Source organism: Bubalus bubalis, chromosome 1 (assembly GCF_019923935.1).
Source record: "Bubalus bubalis isolate 160015118507 breed Murrah chromosome 1, NDDB_SH_1, whole genome shotgun sequence".
Classification (NCBI taxonomy): Eukaryota; Metazoa; Chordata; class Mammalia; order Artiodactyla; family Bovidae; genus Bubalus; species Bubalus bubalis.
In genome coordinates, this window is record NC_059157.1 from 109,311,367 (window position 1) to 109,330,597 (window position 19,231).

At 38.8% G+C, this 19,231-nt stretch overlaps 1 protein-coding gene across 1 annotated transcript; it reads left to right on the top strand.

Annotated features, from left to right (window-relative positions):
- The first annotated feature begins 332 nt into the window (after window positions 1-332).
- Window positions 333-16,481, top strand: TEX55 (testis expressed 55). The gene is made up of 4 exons (XM_025284412.2): window positions 333-1,472; window positions 2,294-2,440; window positions 4,747-4,809; window positions 16,192-16,481. Exons 1-4 carry the CDS (start codon window positions 354-356, stop codon window positions 16,231-16,233), a joined length of 1,371 nt encoding a protein of 456 aa, XP_025140197.2. The 5' UTR covers window positions 333-353; the 3' UTR covers window positions 16,234-16,481.
- The last annotated feature ends 2,750 nt before the right edge of the window (window positions 16,482-19,231 follow it).

Below are 19,231 nucleotides of genomic sequence, written 5' to 3' on the forward strand. Positions count from 1 at the left end.
AGCGCTCTAAGGCACCATTTCACAGAGCCCTGAGGCCTGCTCACGGGTGGCGGCGACACCAGCCTGTAGTCATCCCCTCTTCTTGGGAGAAGGTGAGATGAGCTCGCATCTTGAGCTCGTATCCACGCTGAGCGCCAGGCAGCTGGTCCCCAGGCAGCCGCAGGAAGTCCCGCTCACTGCCTGACACTCACTAGCATTCGCCAGCGTACCTGAAAGAACCAGCGCAGAGGCCTGGAATAAAGCCCATGGCCATTGTTATCACTCACATACGCTCTGATGGTTGCCTAGACGACCCAGGTCCGGCCCCACCCACAGAGTCTGGCAATCTAGACCAGTCGGGTACCAGGCAGAAAATGGAAAAGCCTCCAGAAGAAGCTCCCACCGAATCCTCGGAAATCCAAAGACCAGCCAAACCCCCAGATGACAGCCACACAGATGGCCAGGAAGACAGAACAGGCAGGCAGAACCAGTATGAAGTGGAGGCAGATGACCAGACTGATGACAGAGCAGCTGACCAGACTGCCCAAATGGTGTCTGGCCTGGCTGAACCCAACATAGTTAATGGAGCTGACCACAAAGTAGATGAACACGTGGGAGAAAGAACATCTGATCAGGCTGACCTCAGAGCATCTGACCATGATAATTTTGCCAGTGGTAGAACATCTGATCAGGCTGATCAGAGGATGTCAGAAGAGATGGACAGCAAGGCATCTAGCCAAGCTGATGGTGTCAGGTCTGAACAGACTGACAACCAGATGTCTGCTCTGCCTGAACAAGGTACTTATGAGCAAACTGAACAGAGAACGTCCAGCCTAGCTGAGAGAATAGCTTCTGAACAGTTTGACCAAAAGCCATCTGTGCCATCTTTACAAAGAGCCCATGGGCGAAGTGATCACAGAATGCCCCGACCCGCTGACCAAAGAACGGCTCAACAGATAGAAAGTAGATTGTCCGGCCTGATTGAGAAAAAAACTTATGAACAATTTGATCAGAGATCATCTGACCAAGCTGACCACAAAAGAGCTTCAAAGACTCACCTCAAAGTGCATGACCAGACTACTAAACCAGCTGAACACCCTGAGACTGACTCTGACAAGGCTGGTGGTGAATCTGCCCAGACTGATGACTTACTGGATGAAGAGGATGATTACACAGAAGACAACCTGTTTGACTACAGAGAACAGTCTAATGATGAATTATTCAGACAGCTTGGCTATGGCAAGGAAGAGGAAGAGGATGACTTCAAAGTGCAACCCTGCAAATTTGAGCCTAGCCAGACAGATGCCAGCATATCTAAGACTTCCATTGAAAGTGACACTGAAAGTGTAGCTGACCTGCGAGTCTTCATGCCATTTGATAACAGTACTTTCCAAACAAAAGAACAGGCCTACTCTGAAAAGTTTCCCTCCATTTCATCTAAACTGGACTATATCATCAGTCGAGAAAAACCTCAACCCACAGAAGTCGAGCCTGTAGGTTATAAGGACATTTGATACCCACCTGGGAGGTTGGAGATCAAGCCAGGGTTCTGGGAGAATGCGGGCAGAGGGCACATGCTGTGGTATGTGTAACCCATAGGATTCAGGAAGGTAGGAGTAGGGTGGGAGATAACGAGATGGGTTGCCTTCTCAGCTACCCTAAGTAGACCATTCAGGCAGGATCAATGAACTAGGATGCAGGAATCCTGGGTTTCAAGTCCTGGTTCTGCTGCTAACCCTGGGAAACTAACTCATTTCCCCTCTCTGCTGCTGCTGCTGCTCAGTCGCTTCAGTCGTGTCCGACTCTGTGTGACCCCATAGACGGCAGCCCACCAGGCTCCCCCGTCCCTGGGATTCTCCAGGCAAGAACACTGGAGTGAGTTGCCATTTCCTTCTCCAATGCATGAAAGTGAAAAGTGAAAGTCAAGTCGCTCAGTTGTGTCCGACTCTTCGCGAACCCATGGACTGCAGCCTACCAGGCTCCTCCATCCATGGGATTTTCCAGGCGAGAGTACTGGAGTGGGGTGCCATTTCCTTCTCCGTCCCCTCTCTGAGCTTCTGCCAAAGGAAAGGAATTTGGAGTCCATTGGATATCTCTGTGAAGGGAAAAGTAGACTGGCTATGTCTAAGGCATCTCTCAAGACCTGAGGTACATTACAGTGCCTGGAGGATCAGCCAGGTCTCTCATAAGGTCTTTAGTTTGTACAGTTCAGATCCTGTCAATACCAAATTCCACTGATAACATCAACAGTAACAAAACTTCCTGGGAATTTTCTATTCATTAAAGACTTTCTTGGGGGATATTTCCATTTTAGGATGATTTTTCATCATACCAGGAAAGAAGGATTTCTGACACATACAGTCAACCTTCTAAGAGGCGATTCCCTCCTATAGTATATGAAGATCCTTATCAAGTTTCACTTCGATACATGGAGAAACACCACATTCTGCAAATATTCCAGGTAAACCTCTCAATCTCTTTAAAATGTGAGTTTTAAAGTAATTATAATATAAAAGACAAACACTGACCTGGCTCTTAAAAGGCAAATCAGGTGTTCTGGTTTTCCCGTCTGTTTCAGAATTTTCCACAGTTTATTGTGATCCACACAGTCAAAGGCTTTGGCATAGTCAATAAAGCAGAAAGAGATGTTTTTCTGGAACTCTCTTGCTTTTTCCATGATCCAGCGGATGTTGACAATTTGATCTCTGGTTCCTCTGCCTTTTCTAAAACCAGCTTGAACATCAGGAAGTTCACGGTTCACATATTGCTGAAGCCTGGCTTGGAGAATTTTGAGCATTACTTTGCTAGTGTGTGAGATGAGTGCAATTGTGCAGTAGTTTGAGCATTCTTTGGCATTGCCTTTCTTTGGGATTGGAATGAAAACTTACCTTTTCCAGTCCTGTGGCCACTGCTGAGTTTTCCAAATTTGCTGGCATATTGAGTGCAGCACTTTAACAGCATCATCTTTCAGGATTTGGAATAGCTCAACTGGAATTCCATCACCTCCACTAGCTTTGTTCATAGCGATGCTTTCTAAGGCCCACTTGACTTCACATTCCAGGATGTCTGGCTCTAGGTCAGTGATCACACCATCATGATTATCTGGGTCATGAAGATCTTTTTTGTACAGTTCTTCTGTGTATTCTTGCCATCTCTTCTTAATATCTTCTGCTTCTGTTAGGTCCATACCATTTCTGTCCTTTATCAAGCCCATCTTTGCATGAAATGTTCCCTTGGTATCTCTAATTTTCTTGAAGAGGTCTCTAGTCTTTCCCATTCTGTTGTTTTCCTCTATTTCTTTGCATTGATCACTGAAGAAGGCTTTCTTATCTCTTCTTGCTATTCTTTGGAACTCTGCATTCATATGTTTATATCTTTCCTTTTCTCCTTTGCTTTTCGCTTCTCTTCTTTTCACAGCTATTTGTAAGGCCTCCCCAGACAGCCATTTTGCTTTTTTGCATTTCTTTTCTATGGGAATGGTCTTGATCCCTATGTCCTGTACAATGTCACGAACCTCATTCCATAGTTCATCAGGCACTGAATGGCCCACCTCAAATGAAAACATTTAAGCTGGAAGGATTTAAATTTAAAGAAGTAGGATGTAGAGGAAAGTGCACAAATTTTATAATCTATTAGCCCAAGTCTCCAAGCTCAATTTGCTCCTTCTCATCTTTGTAATTTGGAAGAGATTACCTAATTTCTGTGAATCTCAGTGTCCTCATATAACAGGGATAAGTGATATTTACTTTATTATGCCCTTTCTTTCTTTAAAATGTCCTTTTGTGGGAGAATGGTAACTGCTGGGCTTTCTGACTTTAACAAAGAACTACTAATTGTTAAACTGAATGACAGAAGCCCTAGAAAGTAGAATTTTAATCATTCTGTAAGCAATTTTCTTCATCTGTCAAGAAAAAACAGTGTTTATGCATTGAACGTTGTTATAAGAAAAACTAGTTATAAATGTGTTCAGTAGAAATATATGTAAAATGATTAATGAGCATGCATGCATTAAACAGATCAGAATACTTTATACCAGAAATTTGCCCTATTGTTATTCCCTGCAAATGAGAATTCTGTTTACTTTATTAATAATTTTTGTTATTCAACAGCAACAAAACATATGAAAGTGAGTCTCTGAAGTCTTTGATATGCTTTCTCATTTATTATTACAAACACAGAACATCATTTTAAACTTTTAGAATCAAATGCCTTAGGAAGTTTCTATGTAAAAATCATAGTGTTTAAAAATTTTTACTTGAAAAAGTTTCTTTGACTGTTCTTTGAAGTAAATTATTTATTGATTTCTCAGTCTAGCAAAATCACAATTCTCAAAATAAAAACTTCCTCCAAAACCTTCTCACTACCTCTTTGATCTTCAGTTCAGTTCAGTTCAGTCGCTCAGTCGTGTCCGACTCTTTGCGACCCTATGAATTGCAGCACACCAGGCCTCTCTGTCCATCACCAACTCCCGGAGTTCACTCAGATTCACGTCCATTGAGTCGGTGATGCCATCCAGCCATCTCATCCTCTGTCGTCCCCTTCTCCTCCTGCCCCCAATCCCTCCCAGCATCAGAGTCTTTTCCAATGAGTCAACTCTTTGCATGAGGTGGAACTTAGAAACTAGAAAAATATCCACTGCTATTTATTACTAAATCTTTATTCACCCACATTTTATCAATTTACCTAAACATATCAGTAATAAGGAAGTATAACCTGACCACATAAGTTTAGTTCAGAACCGTAATGTAATATCTTTCTCTCTCTCAGCAGATCACTGAAAACTTAGTCTATGAAAAGCCAGAGGATCCCCTGAATTTTATGCTGTGCCAGGTATGGAATAGGAGAAAAAGAACAACCTTGTTATTCTTTTTATTATAAAATATAGCACACATACAAGTGTACAAAACATGTGCAACTCAGTCAGTGACCATGAAGACAGCATATCTGTAACTGCCATTCAGGTTAAAAAAATAAATAAATAAACGTTGTCAGGGAGAAGGAAATGGCAGCCCACTCCAGTGTTCTTGCCTGGAGAATCCCAGGGACGGGGGAGCCTGCTGGGCTGCCATCTATGGGGTCACACAGAGTCGGACACGACTGAAGCGACTTAGCAGCAGCAGCAGGAATAGGAAAGTAAGTGATATGAAACAGCTTTTCTATCCTGTGTGTTGACCTGGCTGTAGGTGTGTTCTGTTATTTGAGGAAAGATAAATCTTAAGAACCCTTACCTCAGGCTTTTTAAAACACAGGGTACCACTTAGCCACCAGGAAGCCCATTAAAAGACAGGGAGGTCCAGTAGTCAGTCTTCTAGGAAATTGGTAATGATGTCACCTAACCTTGAAACATTAAAAAAAAAAAAAAAAAGTTTCTCAACTATGTAAAATTTTTCTCCTCCTACCTTCTCAAATGTGATCCTAGGAATTTTGCCTGTAAACAAAGCATTTCTGGGCCAGAAATACTTTCTCTCTTTATAGCAAGGCTTCACATTATATTGAGTGCCACAGGTTCCGTCATTTTTAAAGGACAGAGACATAAATGATAAATAATGGATATAAAAATATTACAATCTACCACCTCAAAAAATATTGTTTATGGAGCTTGGAGATTCAAGTATTGATTGCAGTTTTATTTTGAAAAGAATGCTACAACTTATGTGGTTTTTCTTCCTCATGTTTATATTAAAAGAAAAGCTAATAAACTCTATTTTATTTAAAAAATAAATAAACATTGTCAGCATCTGAGAAGTCCCCTTCGGTTTCCTCAAGGTTATCACTTCCCACAAAGGGACTATTATTCTGACTTTTATGGTAATGACATTCTCACTTTTCTTTTTAATTTTGCCATGAAACATGAATCATAAAACACTTTTGTTTAGACTTGTCAGATTTTTGAAATTTTTATTTTATTTTATTTAGTAGTTAAGAACATGACTTCTAGAACCAAACTGCTTTATTTTTTAGACTTAAAAATATTTTTAGTTTTAAATTTTTATGCAATTTTTAAAGCTTACTTTCCATTTACAATTATTACAAAATATTGTCTATATTCCCCATGTTGTACAATACATGCTTGAGCCTGTCTTACACCCAATTATTTGCCCCCTGCCCCCACACTGGTAACCACTAGTTTGTTCTCTGTATCTGTGTAGACTTGTCAACCTTTTAAACTTTATAAAAAGGGAACCATGTAGTAGAGATTCATTTGTTCACTCTTTTACTCAAAACCATGTCTGTGAAATTAATCCATGCTATTGTGTATGACTGTAGTTCATTTATTTTCATTGCTATATAGCATTCATCATTATTCATTCTGTGATAGATATGGACCTTCAGGATAACCTATTATAAACCTTTTTCCTAGGAACTTTCATGCACATGTCTCTTGGTACACATAAATACACATTTCTCTTGGGTACATACCCACAAGAGAGAATGCTGGATTCTAAAGTATGTGTAGCTCAGCTCTAGTAGATTCATCAAATGATCTTCCAAGGAAATTTCACCAATTTACACTCCCACTAGCAGTGTGCATTAGAGTTTTGGTTGTCTTACATCCTTACCACTTACACCCAACAATATTACCAATCTTTTCAGCATTAGCCTTTTTAATGGATGAACAGTAATAAATCATTTCAGGTTAAACTTATTTCTCCTGAGTACTAAAGCAGTTGCATACTTTTTCATTTGTTTATTGGCCATTTGGAAATATTTCTTTTCTATTGTCTTTTTAAGTCATTTGTAACAGTTTTCTATATATTCTGGTTGTGAACTCTTTGTTGATGTGTTTGTTACATGTATCTTCTTCGACTCTTTGCCTTCTTGTTTTATCTCTTAAAGATATCTTTTGATGAACAGGAATTTTTAATTTTTATATATTCAAATTTATTTTATTACTTCTGGTGTCCTATATTATAAGTGTCTCCTTAGCCCAAGCTCCTCACCTTAGTCCCTGTATTATCTTGTAGAAGATAATACAAACCCATCTTTTTTATAGGTTTTGTTTTGTTTTGCTTTTCACATTGATTTTGTGTAGGATGTGAGGTGAGGTCAAGCTTTATTTTCTTTCAAGCAGACATCCAATTGACCAAGCACCTTATAGGAAAAGACAGTACTTTCCATGCTGTTTTTTTATTTGACTCCTGTAGTATATTTGTTGATCCTTGCTCCACTATAAGAATCTCTTAGTTAGAATGCCCCATAATAAGTCTTAATATCTACCAGAGCAGGTCCTCCCATCTTATTCTTCTTTTAAAGTATCTTGGTTGTTCTTAGGTGTGTGCATTTCCTTTTCAGCATTTAGAATTATTTGTCAAGTTACACACACACACACACACACACACACACACACTAGCACACACTGATGGGATTTTGTGGGGAGATTGCTTTGGCTCTGTTGATCAATTTGGGGAGAAGTATTGAATACCAGCTTGAAACAATAAGCTTTATCCTCTCCATTTATCTAGGTCTTTAATTTCTTCCAGTATCATTATTATTTGCATAAAGATTTTACATATCTTTTGATGGATTTATTCATAGGTTTTTATAATTTTGATGCTGTTATAAATAGAAACTTTTAAAACTTCAGGTTCTAATTTCTGACATATAGATGTGTAACTAATTTTTGTTGATCTTATTTGCAGCAACCTAGTTAAACTCAATATTTCTAATCAAGCACTTGTAGATATTTTGGGTATTCCAGCATATACAATCGTATCATATTTAACCTTTCCAATCCCTATCCTTTTCTTTCTTTCTGTCTTACTGCATGTCTTATAACTCCCTCAGATCTACCTTCATCTCTTCTTTATGCTGCAGAGAAGCTAATCTGCATGGACTAGATCAATAGGCTCTCATTCCTTTTGATTCACAGTGGGTTAAGCCAGCAGGAAACCCTGGAGAAAGATGGGAAGGAGGAAAGAGGATGAGATCAGATTTATTCCCCTGTCCTTTTCTCCATGATCTATCTGTCCTGAGTTTTCTGGAAGTCATTGATTCTCTTAAAGCATCTTACTTTATACAGCTCTTTTCTCCTGAATTAGAGTAATGTTCCCTCCTCTTGACTTTCAGTCTCAAAGTTCAATGTTTCCTAGCTTTGGATTATTGCATTATCTCCTGTGACTACCTAATGCCTACTTCTTTAAAAACAGTACTTTTTTTGAATAAACCTCTTTGAATTTTTCTGTTTTGAAAGTACGGTTTCCTGTTGGAATCCTGACTGATACAGAACACTGATTAGGAATCTCCAGCAGAATTAATGTTGAATAGAAGTAGCTACAAGTGGTTTACCTTGCTGGCACTCAATCTTAAAAGAAAAAAAAATTCTTATTTAACCATTAATTATAGTGTTTATTGTGCTTTATAAATGCTACTAATAATATTAGGGCAGTTCCCTTTATAGTCTGTTTTCTGAGAAGTTTTGCCATGAATCATTAAATTTTATCAAATTATTTTTCTATATCTATTGAGATGATCATATGATTTTTCTTCCTTTTCCTGGTAATATGGGAAAACATATTTTCATTTTTAAAACTTTTCAAACATACATACAGAAGATTACAGGGATCCAATCTGCACAACTTGACTGTCACTACTTCAACAGAGCCAGGAAATCACCACTCAGGTCAAAAGACTGAAAGTTCTCATCTCCTCAGAATCCCACATGGTGACCATTTTCCAATCACTACACTTTCTTTTCCAGAAAATAACCACTATTTCAACTTCTAGATTAGCTTGACTCTTTGGATTTTATATAAATGGAACCTTATAATGATACTATTTACGGGCCAGCTTCTTTTGAGCTGACTGAGGGAGCTGACTGTGGCTCAGATTATGAACTCCTTATTGGCAAATTCAGACTTAAAGAAAGTAGGGAAAACCACTAGACCATTCAGGTATGACATAAATCAAATCCCTTATGATTATACAGTGGAAGTGACAAAGAGATTCTAGGGATTAGCTCTGATAGAGTGCCAGAATAACTATGGACAGAGGTTTGTGATGTTGTACAGGAGGCAATGATCAAGACCATCCCCAAGAAAAAGAAATGCAAAAAGGCAAAATGGTTGTCTGAGGAGGCCTTACAAATAGCTATGAAAAGAAGAGAAACAAAAGGCAAAGGAGAAAAGGAAAGACATACCCATTTGAATGCAGAGTTCCAAAGAATAACAAGGAGCGATAAGAAAGACTTCCTTAGTGGTCAGTGCAAAAAAATAGAGGAAAACAATAGAATGGGAAAGACTAGAGATCTCTTCAAGAAAATTAGAGATACCAAGGGAAATTTTCATGCAAAGATGGGCTCAATAAAGGACAGAAATGGTATGGACCTAACAGAAGCAGAAGATATTAAGAAGAGGTGGCAAGAAGACACAGAAGAACTGTACAAAAAAGATCTTCACGACCCAGATAATCACGATGGTGTGATTTCTCACCTAGAGAGAGATGGTGTGATCTCTCACCTAGAGCCATGCATCCTGGAATGTAAAGTCAAGTGGGCCTTAGGAAACATCACTACGAACAAAGCTAGTGGAGGTGATGGAATTCCAGCTAAGCTATTTCAAATCCTAGAAGATGATGCTGTGAAAGTGCTGCACCCAATATACCAGCAAATTTGGAAAATTTACCGGTGGCCGCCAGACTGGAAAAAGGTCAGTTTTCATTCCAATCTGAAAGAAAGGCAATGCCAAAGAATGCTCAAACTAGAGTACAATTGCACTCATCTCACATGCTAGCAAAGTAATGCTCAAAATTCCCCAAGCCAGGCTTCAACAGTACGTGAACTGTGAACTTCCAGATGTTCAAGCTGGATTTAGAAAAGCCAGAGGAACCAGAGATCAAATTGCCAACATCCATTGGATCATTGAAAAAGTGAAAGAGTTCCAGAAAAACATCTATTTCTGCTTTATTGACTATGCCAAAGCCTTTGACTGTGTGGATCGTGACAAACTATGGAAAATCCTGAAAGAGATGGGAATACCAGACCACCTGACCTGCCTCTTGAGAAATCTGTATGCAGGTCAGGAAGCAACAGTTAGAACTGGACATGGAACAATAGACTGGTTCCAAATAGGAAAAGGAGTACATCAAGGCTGTATATTGTCACCCTGCTTGTTTAACTTACATGCAGAGTACATCATGAGAAATGCTGGGCTTGATGAAGCACAAGCTGGAATAAGATTGCTGGGAGAAATATCAATAACCTCAGATGTGCAGATGACATCACCCTTATGGCAGAAAGTGAAGAAGAACTAAAGAGCCTTTTGATGAAAATGAAAGAGGAGAGTAAAAAGTTGGCTTAAAACTCAACATTCAAAAAAAAAAAACAAAAAACTCAACATTCAGAAAACTAAGATCATGGCATCTGGTCCCATAACTTCATGGCAAATAGATGGGGAAACAGTGGAAACAGTGCTGACTTTATTTGGGAGGGCTCCCAAATCACTGCAAATGGTGACTGCAGCCATGAAATTAAAAGACGCTTACTCCTTGAAAGGAAAGTTATGACCAACCTACACAGATACTAAAAAGCAGAGACATTACTTTCCCAACAAGGGTCCATCTAGTCAAAGCAATGGCTTTTCCAGTAGTCACATATGGATGTGAGAGTTTTACTATAAAGAAAGCTGAGCGCCAAAGAATTGATGCTTTTGAACTGTGGTGTCGGAGAAGACTCTTTAGAGTCTCTTGGAGTGCAAGGAGATCCAACCAGTCAATCCTAAAGGTAATCAGTCCTGAATATTCATTGGAAAGACTGATGCTGAAGCTGAAATTCCAATACTTTGGACACCTGATGCGAAGAGCAGATTCATTTGAAAAGACTCTGATGCTGGGAAAGATTGAAGACAGGAGGAGAAGGGAACGACAGAGGATGAGATGGTTGGATGACATCACCGACTCAATGGACATGAGTTTGAGTAAACTCCAGTGATTGGTAATGGACAGGGAGGCCTGGCATAGTTCATGGGGTCACAAAGAGTCAGATATGACTGAGAGACTGAACTGAACTTATATTTCTGGGATTCTTTCATCTTGTGCATATTATTCATTCCTTTTCATTTTTGTATTCTGTATTCTGAATTAGACGTTTAATTGTTTCCTTTTTTTTTTTTTTTTTTTTTTGGTCGTTATGAGTAATGCTGTGGTGAACATTCACGTATTTGTCTCTTGGCGCACATGTGCACGAATTTCTATTGGGTTCAGACCTAGAAGTGTAATTGCTAAATCATAGGTTATTGATGACATGACTGAGTGACTTCACTTTCACTTTTCACTTTGATGCATTGGAGAAGGAAATGGCAACCCACTCTGGTGTTCTTGCCTGGAGAATCCCAGGGACAGGGGAGCCTGGTGGGCTGCTGTCTATGGGGTCGCACAGAGTCGGACACGACTGAAGTGACTTAGCAGTAGCGGTAGGTTATTGGCAGAAGTTCAGCTTTAACAGATGGCTGACAAAAATTTTCCAAAGTACTCAGACAAGTTTACGTTCCCACTTAAAGTGGTATATTGTTGTAATCTTCTTCATGTTTCTTATGCTGTGGTGCTTTGAACTAAGAACTTATGGGCTTATGGTTTTCAGCGTATTTGGAAATTTGGCAGCCACTGTTTCTTCAAACACTTATCTATCCCATCCCTCTCCTCTGGGAGCTCCAATTACATATATATGGGGGCAGTTGAAGTTGTTTCACAATTTCCTAATCCTCTGTTAATGTTTTTTAACTCTTTTTTTCCCTTTCCATATATCAATTTTCTATTGCTGTCTTCAAGGGTATTGATCTTTTGTTGTGTAATATCTACAGTACACTTTTCATCCCCAATTTAGTTTTTATCTTTTCTGTAGTGTCAAGATCTTAACTTTTTTAACAGAGAGAGTATAGTTATAATAATTGGTTTTGCTGCTTGTTTTTATGCCTGGTAATTTTTTTATTGAGATATAATTGACATATAACATTGTTATAGGCAGGTGTCCTGGAGTCTCAGATGGTAAAAAATCTGCCTCAATGCAGGAGACCCAGGTTTGATCCCTGGGTTGGAAAGATTGCCTGGAAAAGGGAATGGCAACCCACTCCAGTTTTCTTGCCTGGAAAATCCCATGGACAGAGAAGCCTGGTAGGCTATAGTCATTGGGATCACAAAGAGTCAGACATGACTGAGCAACTAACACTTTCACATTGTCACTTTCATGCCTGGTAATTTTTGATTGGTGCAATATATTATAAATGTTACCTTAGTAGGTACTGGATTTTTTTTTTTTTTTTTGCATTCATGTAAATATTCTTGGACTTTTTTTGGCGGCCCAGCTGATTTAGTTGGAAACAATCTAATCCTTTCCAGCTTTGCTTTCAAGATATTTTTTTGAGTGAGGCAGAACAGTGTTCATCTTGGACTAAGTATTCCCTACTCCTGAGGCGAGACCCTTGTGAGTACTCTACCCAGTGCCCCATGAATCATGCTAGGCTTTCCAGTTTGGTGATAATAGGCAATATCCTTGGCTTGATTCTTTCTGTGGCCTCAGGGAGTTTCCTCACACACATGTACTGATCCACACTCAGGGGATTATTTCAAGGGGAACTTCTGCAGATTCCAGAGTTCTTTCTGCGAAGTTCTTTCCTCTCTGGCACTCTGTCCTGTGAACTATAAGCTACCATGCTTTCCTCAGGATCTCAGCTCCATCTGCACAACTTAGGGGTCTGCCGAGTTCTTCTTGGGTTCACTTTCCTGGCCATGAGGCCAGGAAGCTTTCTGAAGACAATAAGATAGAGCACTCATAAGGCTCACTTCATTTCTTTCCTGACTCTCACAGAGCACTGTCCTTTGTTGCCTAACATCTTGAAAACCATTGTTTCTTATATGTTGTTCATTTTTTAAGTTGTTTTAAACAAGAGGGAAATCTGGTCTTAGAGGAAATAGGAGTTCCAGACCTTTGGGTTTTAATGCTTTTCATCTATTTTGAAATTTTTTGCAGCCAGCATTTTTTCAAATACTGTTTCTATCTCTCCCCGCTTACCCACTTTCTTCTTCTTCAAGGAACAAAATATGTTCTGGATGTTCTTTTTATGCTGTTTGTCTGTAAATTTTCTTCAACTATTGAGCATTTCAAACATATGCAAAAGTAGAGAATGGTATATTTACTCTCTATGTGCTCCTTGCACTGGAAGTCCTAGCCAGAGCAATTAGGCATAAATAACTGGTGACTGCAGCCATGAAATTAAAAGACGCTTACTCCTTGGAAGGAAAGTTATGACCAACCTAGATAGCATGTTCAAAAGCAGAGACATTACTTTGCCAACAAAGGTTCATCTAGTCAAGGCTATGGTTTTTCCTGTGGTCATGTATGGATGTGAGAGTTGGACTGTGAAGAAGGCTGAGCACCGAAGAATTGATGCTTTTGAACTGTGCTGTTGGAGAAGACTCTTGAGAGTCCCTTGGACTGCAAGGAGATCCAACCAGTCCATTCTGAAGGAGATCAGCCCTGGGATTTCTTTGGAAGGAATGATGCTAAAGCTGAAACTCCAGTACTTTGGCCACCTCATGCGAAGAGTTGACTCATTGGAAAAGACCCTGATGCTGGGAGGGATTGGGGGCAGGAGGAGAAGGGGACGACAGAGGATGAGATGGCTGGATGGCATCACTGACTCGATGGACGTGAGTCTCAGTGAACTCCAGGAGTTGGTGATGGACAGGGAGGCTTGGCGTGCTGCGATTCATGGGGTCGCAAACAGTCGGACACGACTGAGCGACTGATTTGATCTGATCTGATCTGAACTACTTTAAATAAAAAAGTAAAAGCCTTCCAAATCAGAAAGGAAGAAGTAAAGGTTGTCTTTTCCATTTAAAATGAATTGCATTCTCTAGGTTTTCTGTAACTAGGATAATTTCGATTGCATCTTGAACATCATAAATATTGTGCTGTGCAGACTGTGTTCTGTCATATTCTTCTGACAAGTGATGATGTGCTTGTTTTTGTTTAACTGGCTGTTAACATGGTTAGATTTGAACTGTGAGCACTGTCTCTTGCCTTCTGTGGTCACTTCTTTTTGCTACTGCTAGTTTGAATCTGACCTACGAACGCATGATTCAGAAGGCAATCTAAGGCGTGTGCAGAGTTCATGCACAGACCTTCACTCTTTGAGGATTCCCCCTCACTCTTCAGCATCTGACATGTGACCAGGCCACTTTCTGTGATTTTTCCCTCCAGAAAAGCAATGGGTTTTCTATCAGAGTTTGAGGTATTCTAGTGCAGCCACAGCTGTGTCTGTGGGTCATGACTGTCATTGGGTCAAAATTATGAAAACTGAGGAATTCATTCCATGTTGATCACTTGCTCTAAGTTTAGACTCCTTTTCAAAACCTACCTGTATTTGCTTAGTGTCCAGAACCTTCATGTAGTTGTTAGACTTTATGTTTTGTTTCAGTTTGCAGGTTTTTTCTTTTGGATGGGGGTTTGTATTTTGTCTACAGTACACAGGTGTTATTTGAAGAATTCATTTTTTTAGTGTTTCTTCTTGCATATAGGAAGCAGATCTTCATATATTAAACTATATATCATTAATATATATCTTCACATATTAAACTATATATTATTAATATATAATATATGTTCTTACGGTTTTATCACATAGATCAAAATAGTTTCTAATTTTCTTTATGATTTATTCTGCAACATATGGATTTTTGGACAGTAGATTATTTATATAAGTATCTAAATATTGGTTTCTTGTTGCCCTTTGGTTATTGATTTCAAAGTCGATTGAACTTTACTCCTAGAACAAGATTTCAAATCTTTGAAATGTATTTACTTGCTTTATGATGCAGCATATAATTTAATTTCTGTGAGTGAATTAATTGGGATTGAAAAAATATCTATTCTTTGGTTATTGAGAAGTGTCTAAATACATCCACTGGATCAGGTTTGTTAAACATGTTGTTCAAGTTTTCCAATATTATTGTCAATTTATGCTGTATATATGTAATTGAGGCTATGTTATTAGGTGCTTATAAATTTAGGTTCTTATATTTTTCTGGTAAATTGAATTTATCATTAAGAAGTATAACATGAACTCTAACTACTCTTTCCAATATTGTTATAGCTACACCAGATTTATTTTACTCAATGTTTAAATGGTATATATTTTCCATCCTTATGACTTTTAACTTTTCTCTGTCCTTACGTTTTAGACATCTTTCTTATAAATATTAATTGCATATATTATAATTTTTATAATTATTCAAATCTGGCAAGCTTTTAATTAGAGTAGTCCTTTTATATTTGATGTTGTTAAAGATATATTTGGGTTTGAATCTATGCTATTTGTCCCACCTGTTTTGTTTCTTTTCCTCTACTTTTTGTCTTCCTTTATTGTTCCATTTTTCTATTTAGAAGTTATACTCAGTTTGTTTTTTGGTTTTACATTGAGGTGATTTTTTTAAATTAATATGCTTTGTTTTTTAGAATAGTTTTACATTACAGAAAAATTAAGCAGAATGTACAGTGAGTTCCCACTTAATCCCATCTCCTCCCCCCATTTCCTCTATTATTAACATTCTGCATTATTATGGTACATTTGTTACAATTGGACAGCCAGATTGATACATTATTATTAACTAAAGTTCATGATTTACATAAAGTTTCTTTGTGTATGGGCTTCCCTGGTAGCTCAGTTGGTAAAGAACCTGCCTGCAATGCAGGAGACCTCCCTTCGATTCCTGGGTCGGGAAGATCTGCTGGAGAAGGGATAGGCTACCCACTCCAGTATTCTTGGGCTTCCCTGGTGGCTCAGCCAGTAAAGAATCTGCCTGCCATGTGGGAGATCTGGGTTCAATCCCTGGGTTGGGAAGATCCCCTGGAGAAGGGAATGGCTACCCACTCCAGTATTCTGGCCTAGAAATTCCATGGACTGTATAGCCCATGGGGTTGCAAGCAGTTAGACACAACTCAATGACTTTCACTCTTTGTGTTATATACGTTATAGGTTTTGACTAATGTATATGCTATGTATTTACAGTCTCATACAGAAAAAGGTCACAACCCTAATAATCTTCTTAATATTATACTTTTAGTGGTTCTCCTTGAGTTATCAAAATCTAAAGTATTTGTACCAAGTCAGTATAAGGACCTCTATATTTTGATTTTCTATATATTTTAACCCTACAAGATATGATAGTACCAAGGAGATCAAAACTTCAAGTGGAAAAAAAATTTTTTTTCATTCTCCTCAGGTACAGGAAATGATACAAAACAGGAAGAAAAGTGAAACTTAACAAAGAATGAATCTCTCCTCAACATTGTTTACCACCATCAGTGTCAACACCATGTTCTGTTGCCCACTCTGAAAAATCATTTTTGAATGGTCATTGGTAGTGACTCTGCCTAAATATGTTTTTATTTTTTAAGTAAAAATCTGCTGAGTATCTTTGTAAAATTCATAGAACAGTTACAGATACTTCTGGTTAATCATACAAAACATATACATGTATACTTATCCGTGCATTGATATTTCAATACTCATTCCTCCAAAGCACTGAACAGAAACATGTTCACGAATCCCAAAGAGGATAAAGAAAAGAATATTAGCAATTTATATGCAGTTCCCAAAAGCATACAAATCCATCATGTCTCTAAGCTGTTTATAGAATTTTCAATCAGAAAATGTGCAGAAAATAATTTTTAACAGTACTTTTAGGAGATAATTGGTGTAAGATCTCTTTTCTTGTTTCTTAATACCTCCAAGATATTTTTACTATTTTCCCCTTTGACCCTGCCACGGTATGACATTAGTGGATACAATTTAATCTATTCCTTGGGATAGTCTTCTTCTGATTTTTAACCTACAGCAAAACTCAAACATGTTATACTACTCTGTACACACCTGTGGGAGAGGCAGAATGTCACTTCCTTATTACCTTTATCCTCTGAAGACTGTCTACATTGTGTGGAATGTGCAACCAGTCAAACTGGTATTTAAAAGCTAAAAACCTTAACGAGGTCTACATAGTCTGAGAGCACCCAGCAATCATAACTGAGATGATCATATGATACTACTACTGTCTGAAAATTTCATTTAATTTCTGTTTGAGCATTAAAGCAGACTTAATTGTTCATATTGTTTCCCTGGTGACTTGGTTTAATTATGTGGTATATTACAATGAATTAACCTCCTGTTTGAATAGTCATGCACAAATCCCTTTTTTATACATGAATTTTATGTCTAACAATTATATTTTTAAAAAATCTATGCTTAGAACTTCAAACTTTCTTTCGTTTTTCCTTCAATTGTCCATAAAATGTGCCTGTGCTCAGACTCAATAAATGTTCTCCAGGCAGATAAGCAGTCTTTCTGTTGACTACAGGCTGGCAAAACTAGGTGAAAGCTGATAAACTTACAGTGAACCTGTGGGAAAACTTTGAGAGACATGACTAAGATATAATTAATCAGCTGGTAGAACAACATTGACCCAAATATCGAAGGATCAACAATATTCAGTTCAGTTCTGTCTCTCAGTCGTGTCCGACTCTTTGCGACCCCACGAATAGCAGCACGCTGGGTTTCCCTGTCCATCACCAACTCCCAGAGTTTACCCAAACTTATGTCCATCGAGTCAGTGATGCCATCCAGCCATCTCATCCTCTGTCAACCCCTTCTCCTCCTACCCCCAACCCCTCCAGCATCAGGGTCTTTTCCAATGAGTCAACTCTTCGCATGAGGTGGCCAAAGTATAGGAGTTTCAGCTTCAGCATCAGTCCATCCAATGAATACCCAGGACTGATCTCCTTCAGAATGGACTGGTTGGAGCTCCTTGCAGTCCAAGGGACTCTCAAGAGTCTTCTCCAACACCACAGTTCAAAAGCATCAATTCTTCGGCGCTCAGCCTTCTTCACAGTCCAACTCTCACATCCATACATGACCACAGGAAAAACCATAGCCTTGACTAGATGAACCTTTGTTGGCAAAGTAATGTCTCTGCTTTTGAATATGCTATCTAGGTTGGTCATAACTTTCCTCCCAAGAAGCAAGCGTCTTTTAATTTCATGGCTGCAGTCATCATCTGCAGTGATTTTGGAGCCCCCAAAAATAAAGTCTCTCACTGTTTCCACTGTTTCCCCATCTATTTGCCATGAAGTGATGGGACCAGATGCCATGATCTTAGTTTTCTGAATGTTGAGCTTTAAGCCAACTTTTTCACTCTCCTCTTTCACTTTCATCAAGAGGCTTTTTAGTTCCTTTTCGCTTTCTGCCATAAGGGTGGTGTCATCTGCATATCTGAGGATATTGATATTATTAGTGATCAAAGACTTGGATGTTATCAGTAACATCTGAAATTACTGGATTTAGTCCACTGGTTTTCAGCCCTAACACTTTGCTGTGTTCCATGAAGCAGAACACCTCAAATTAGTCCTCCACAGTCACTTCAGCCCTTCTCACTGGCAATCTGTGATGCATTTCAGAGCTGTCCTTTGACCTTTCACAATGAAGCAGTGGACCAGTAGCGATGCACTTGGTATGGTCCAGTGCTCCTGACTGAATATGTTTGACTGAAAGAAGGGAGAAAATGGAGATCAAGCCTCACTCTCAGTGACTCAGGCTCTCTCTTGAGCCTGAGTCAATCAGCAAAAAGTATGTTCAGTTCTCAGTCCCTATGTGGTAGGAAGTAATTCCAGACCAGGAGTAAATATGAAAGGTGAGACTCTGGGTGGAGCTGGCTGTCCACTAGAAAAGGAAGAGGAGTCCCAGCCTTTTCAGAGTAAAACTAACAGAGGACATGACACATAGGGAAAAAAATGTAATGGGAATAAAAGTTTCAATGTCAGAACAAGCAGGGTTCGTAAGTATGACCTCCCTTGAAGGAATCAATCCCTCAAGAATGCTTCTAAAAGATGAGTTATTCCTATAGATATGAAGTGTGAATGCCTCAAATGTTATTGAATGAGATAATATGGAAAAACACCTACAAAAGTGCCTGGTACTGTAAGTTCTTATTATTTTAGTAATGTTATTATCAATAGTATTGATATTAGATTCTTCCCTGAGCAATCCTGTTGACCCTCACTCACTGTGTTCCTCCATCTCCTCACAGTAATTGAGAATCAAGCTGCTAGAACACTTTTCTGGGGCACATCCCTTTTCCTCCTCCATTTAAAGAATAAACGTGACATAATTTGTCATTAGGGAAATGTAAACCAAACCACAATGAGGTGTTACCTCACATCCACTGGGATGGCTGTAACCAAATAGACAGATAATAACAAGTGCTGACAAAG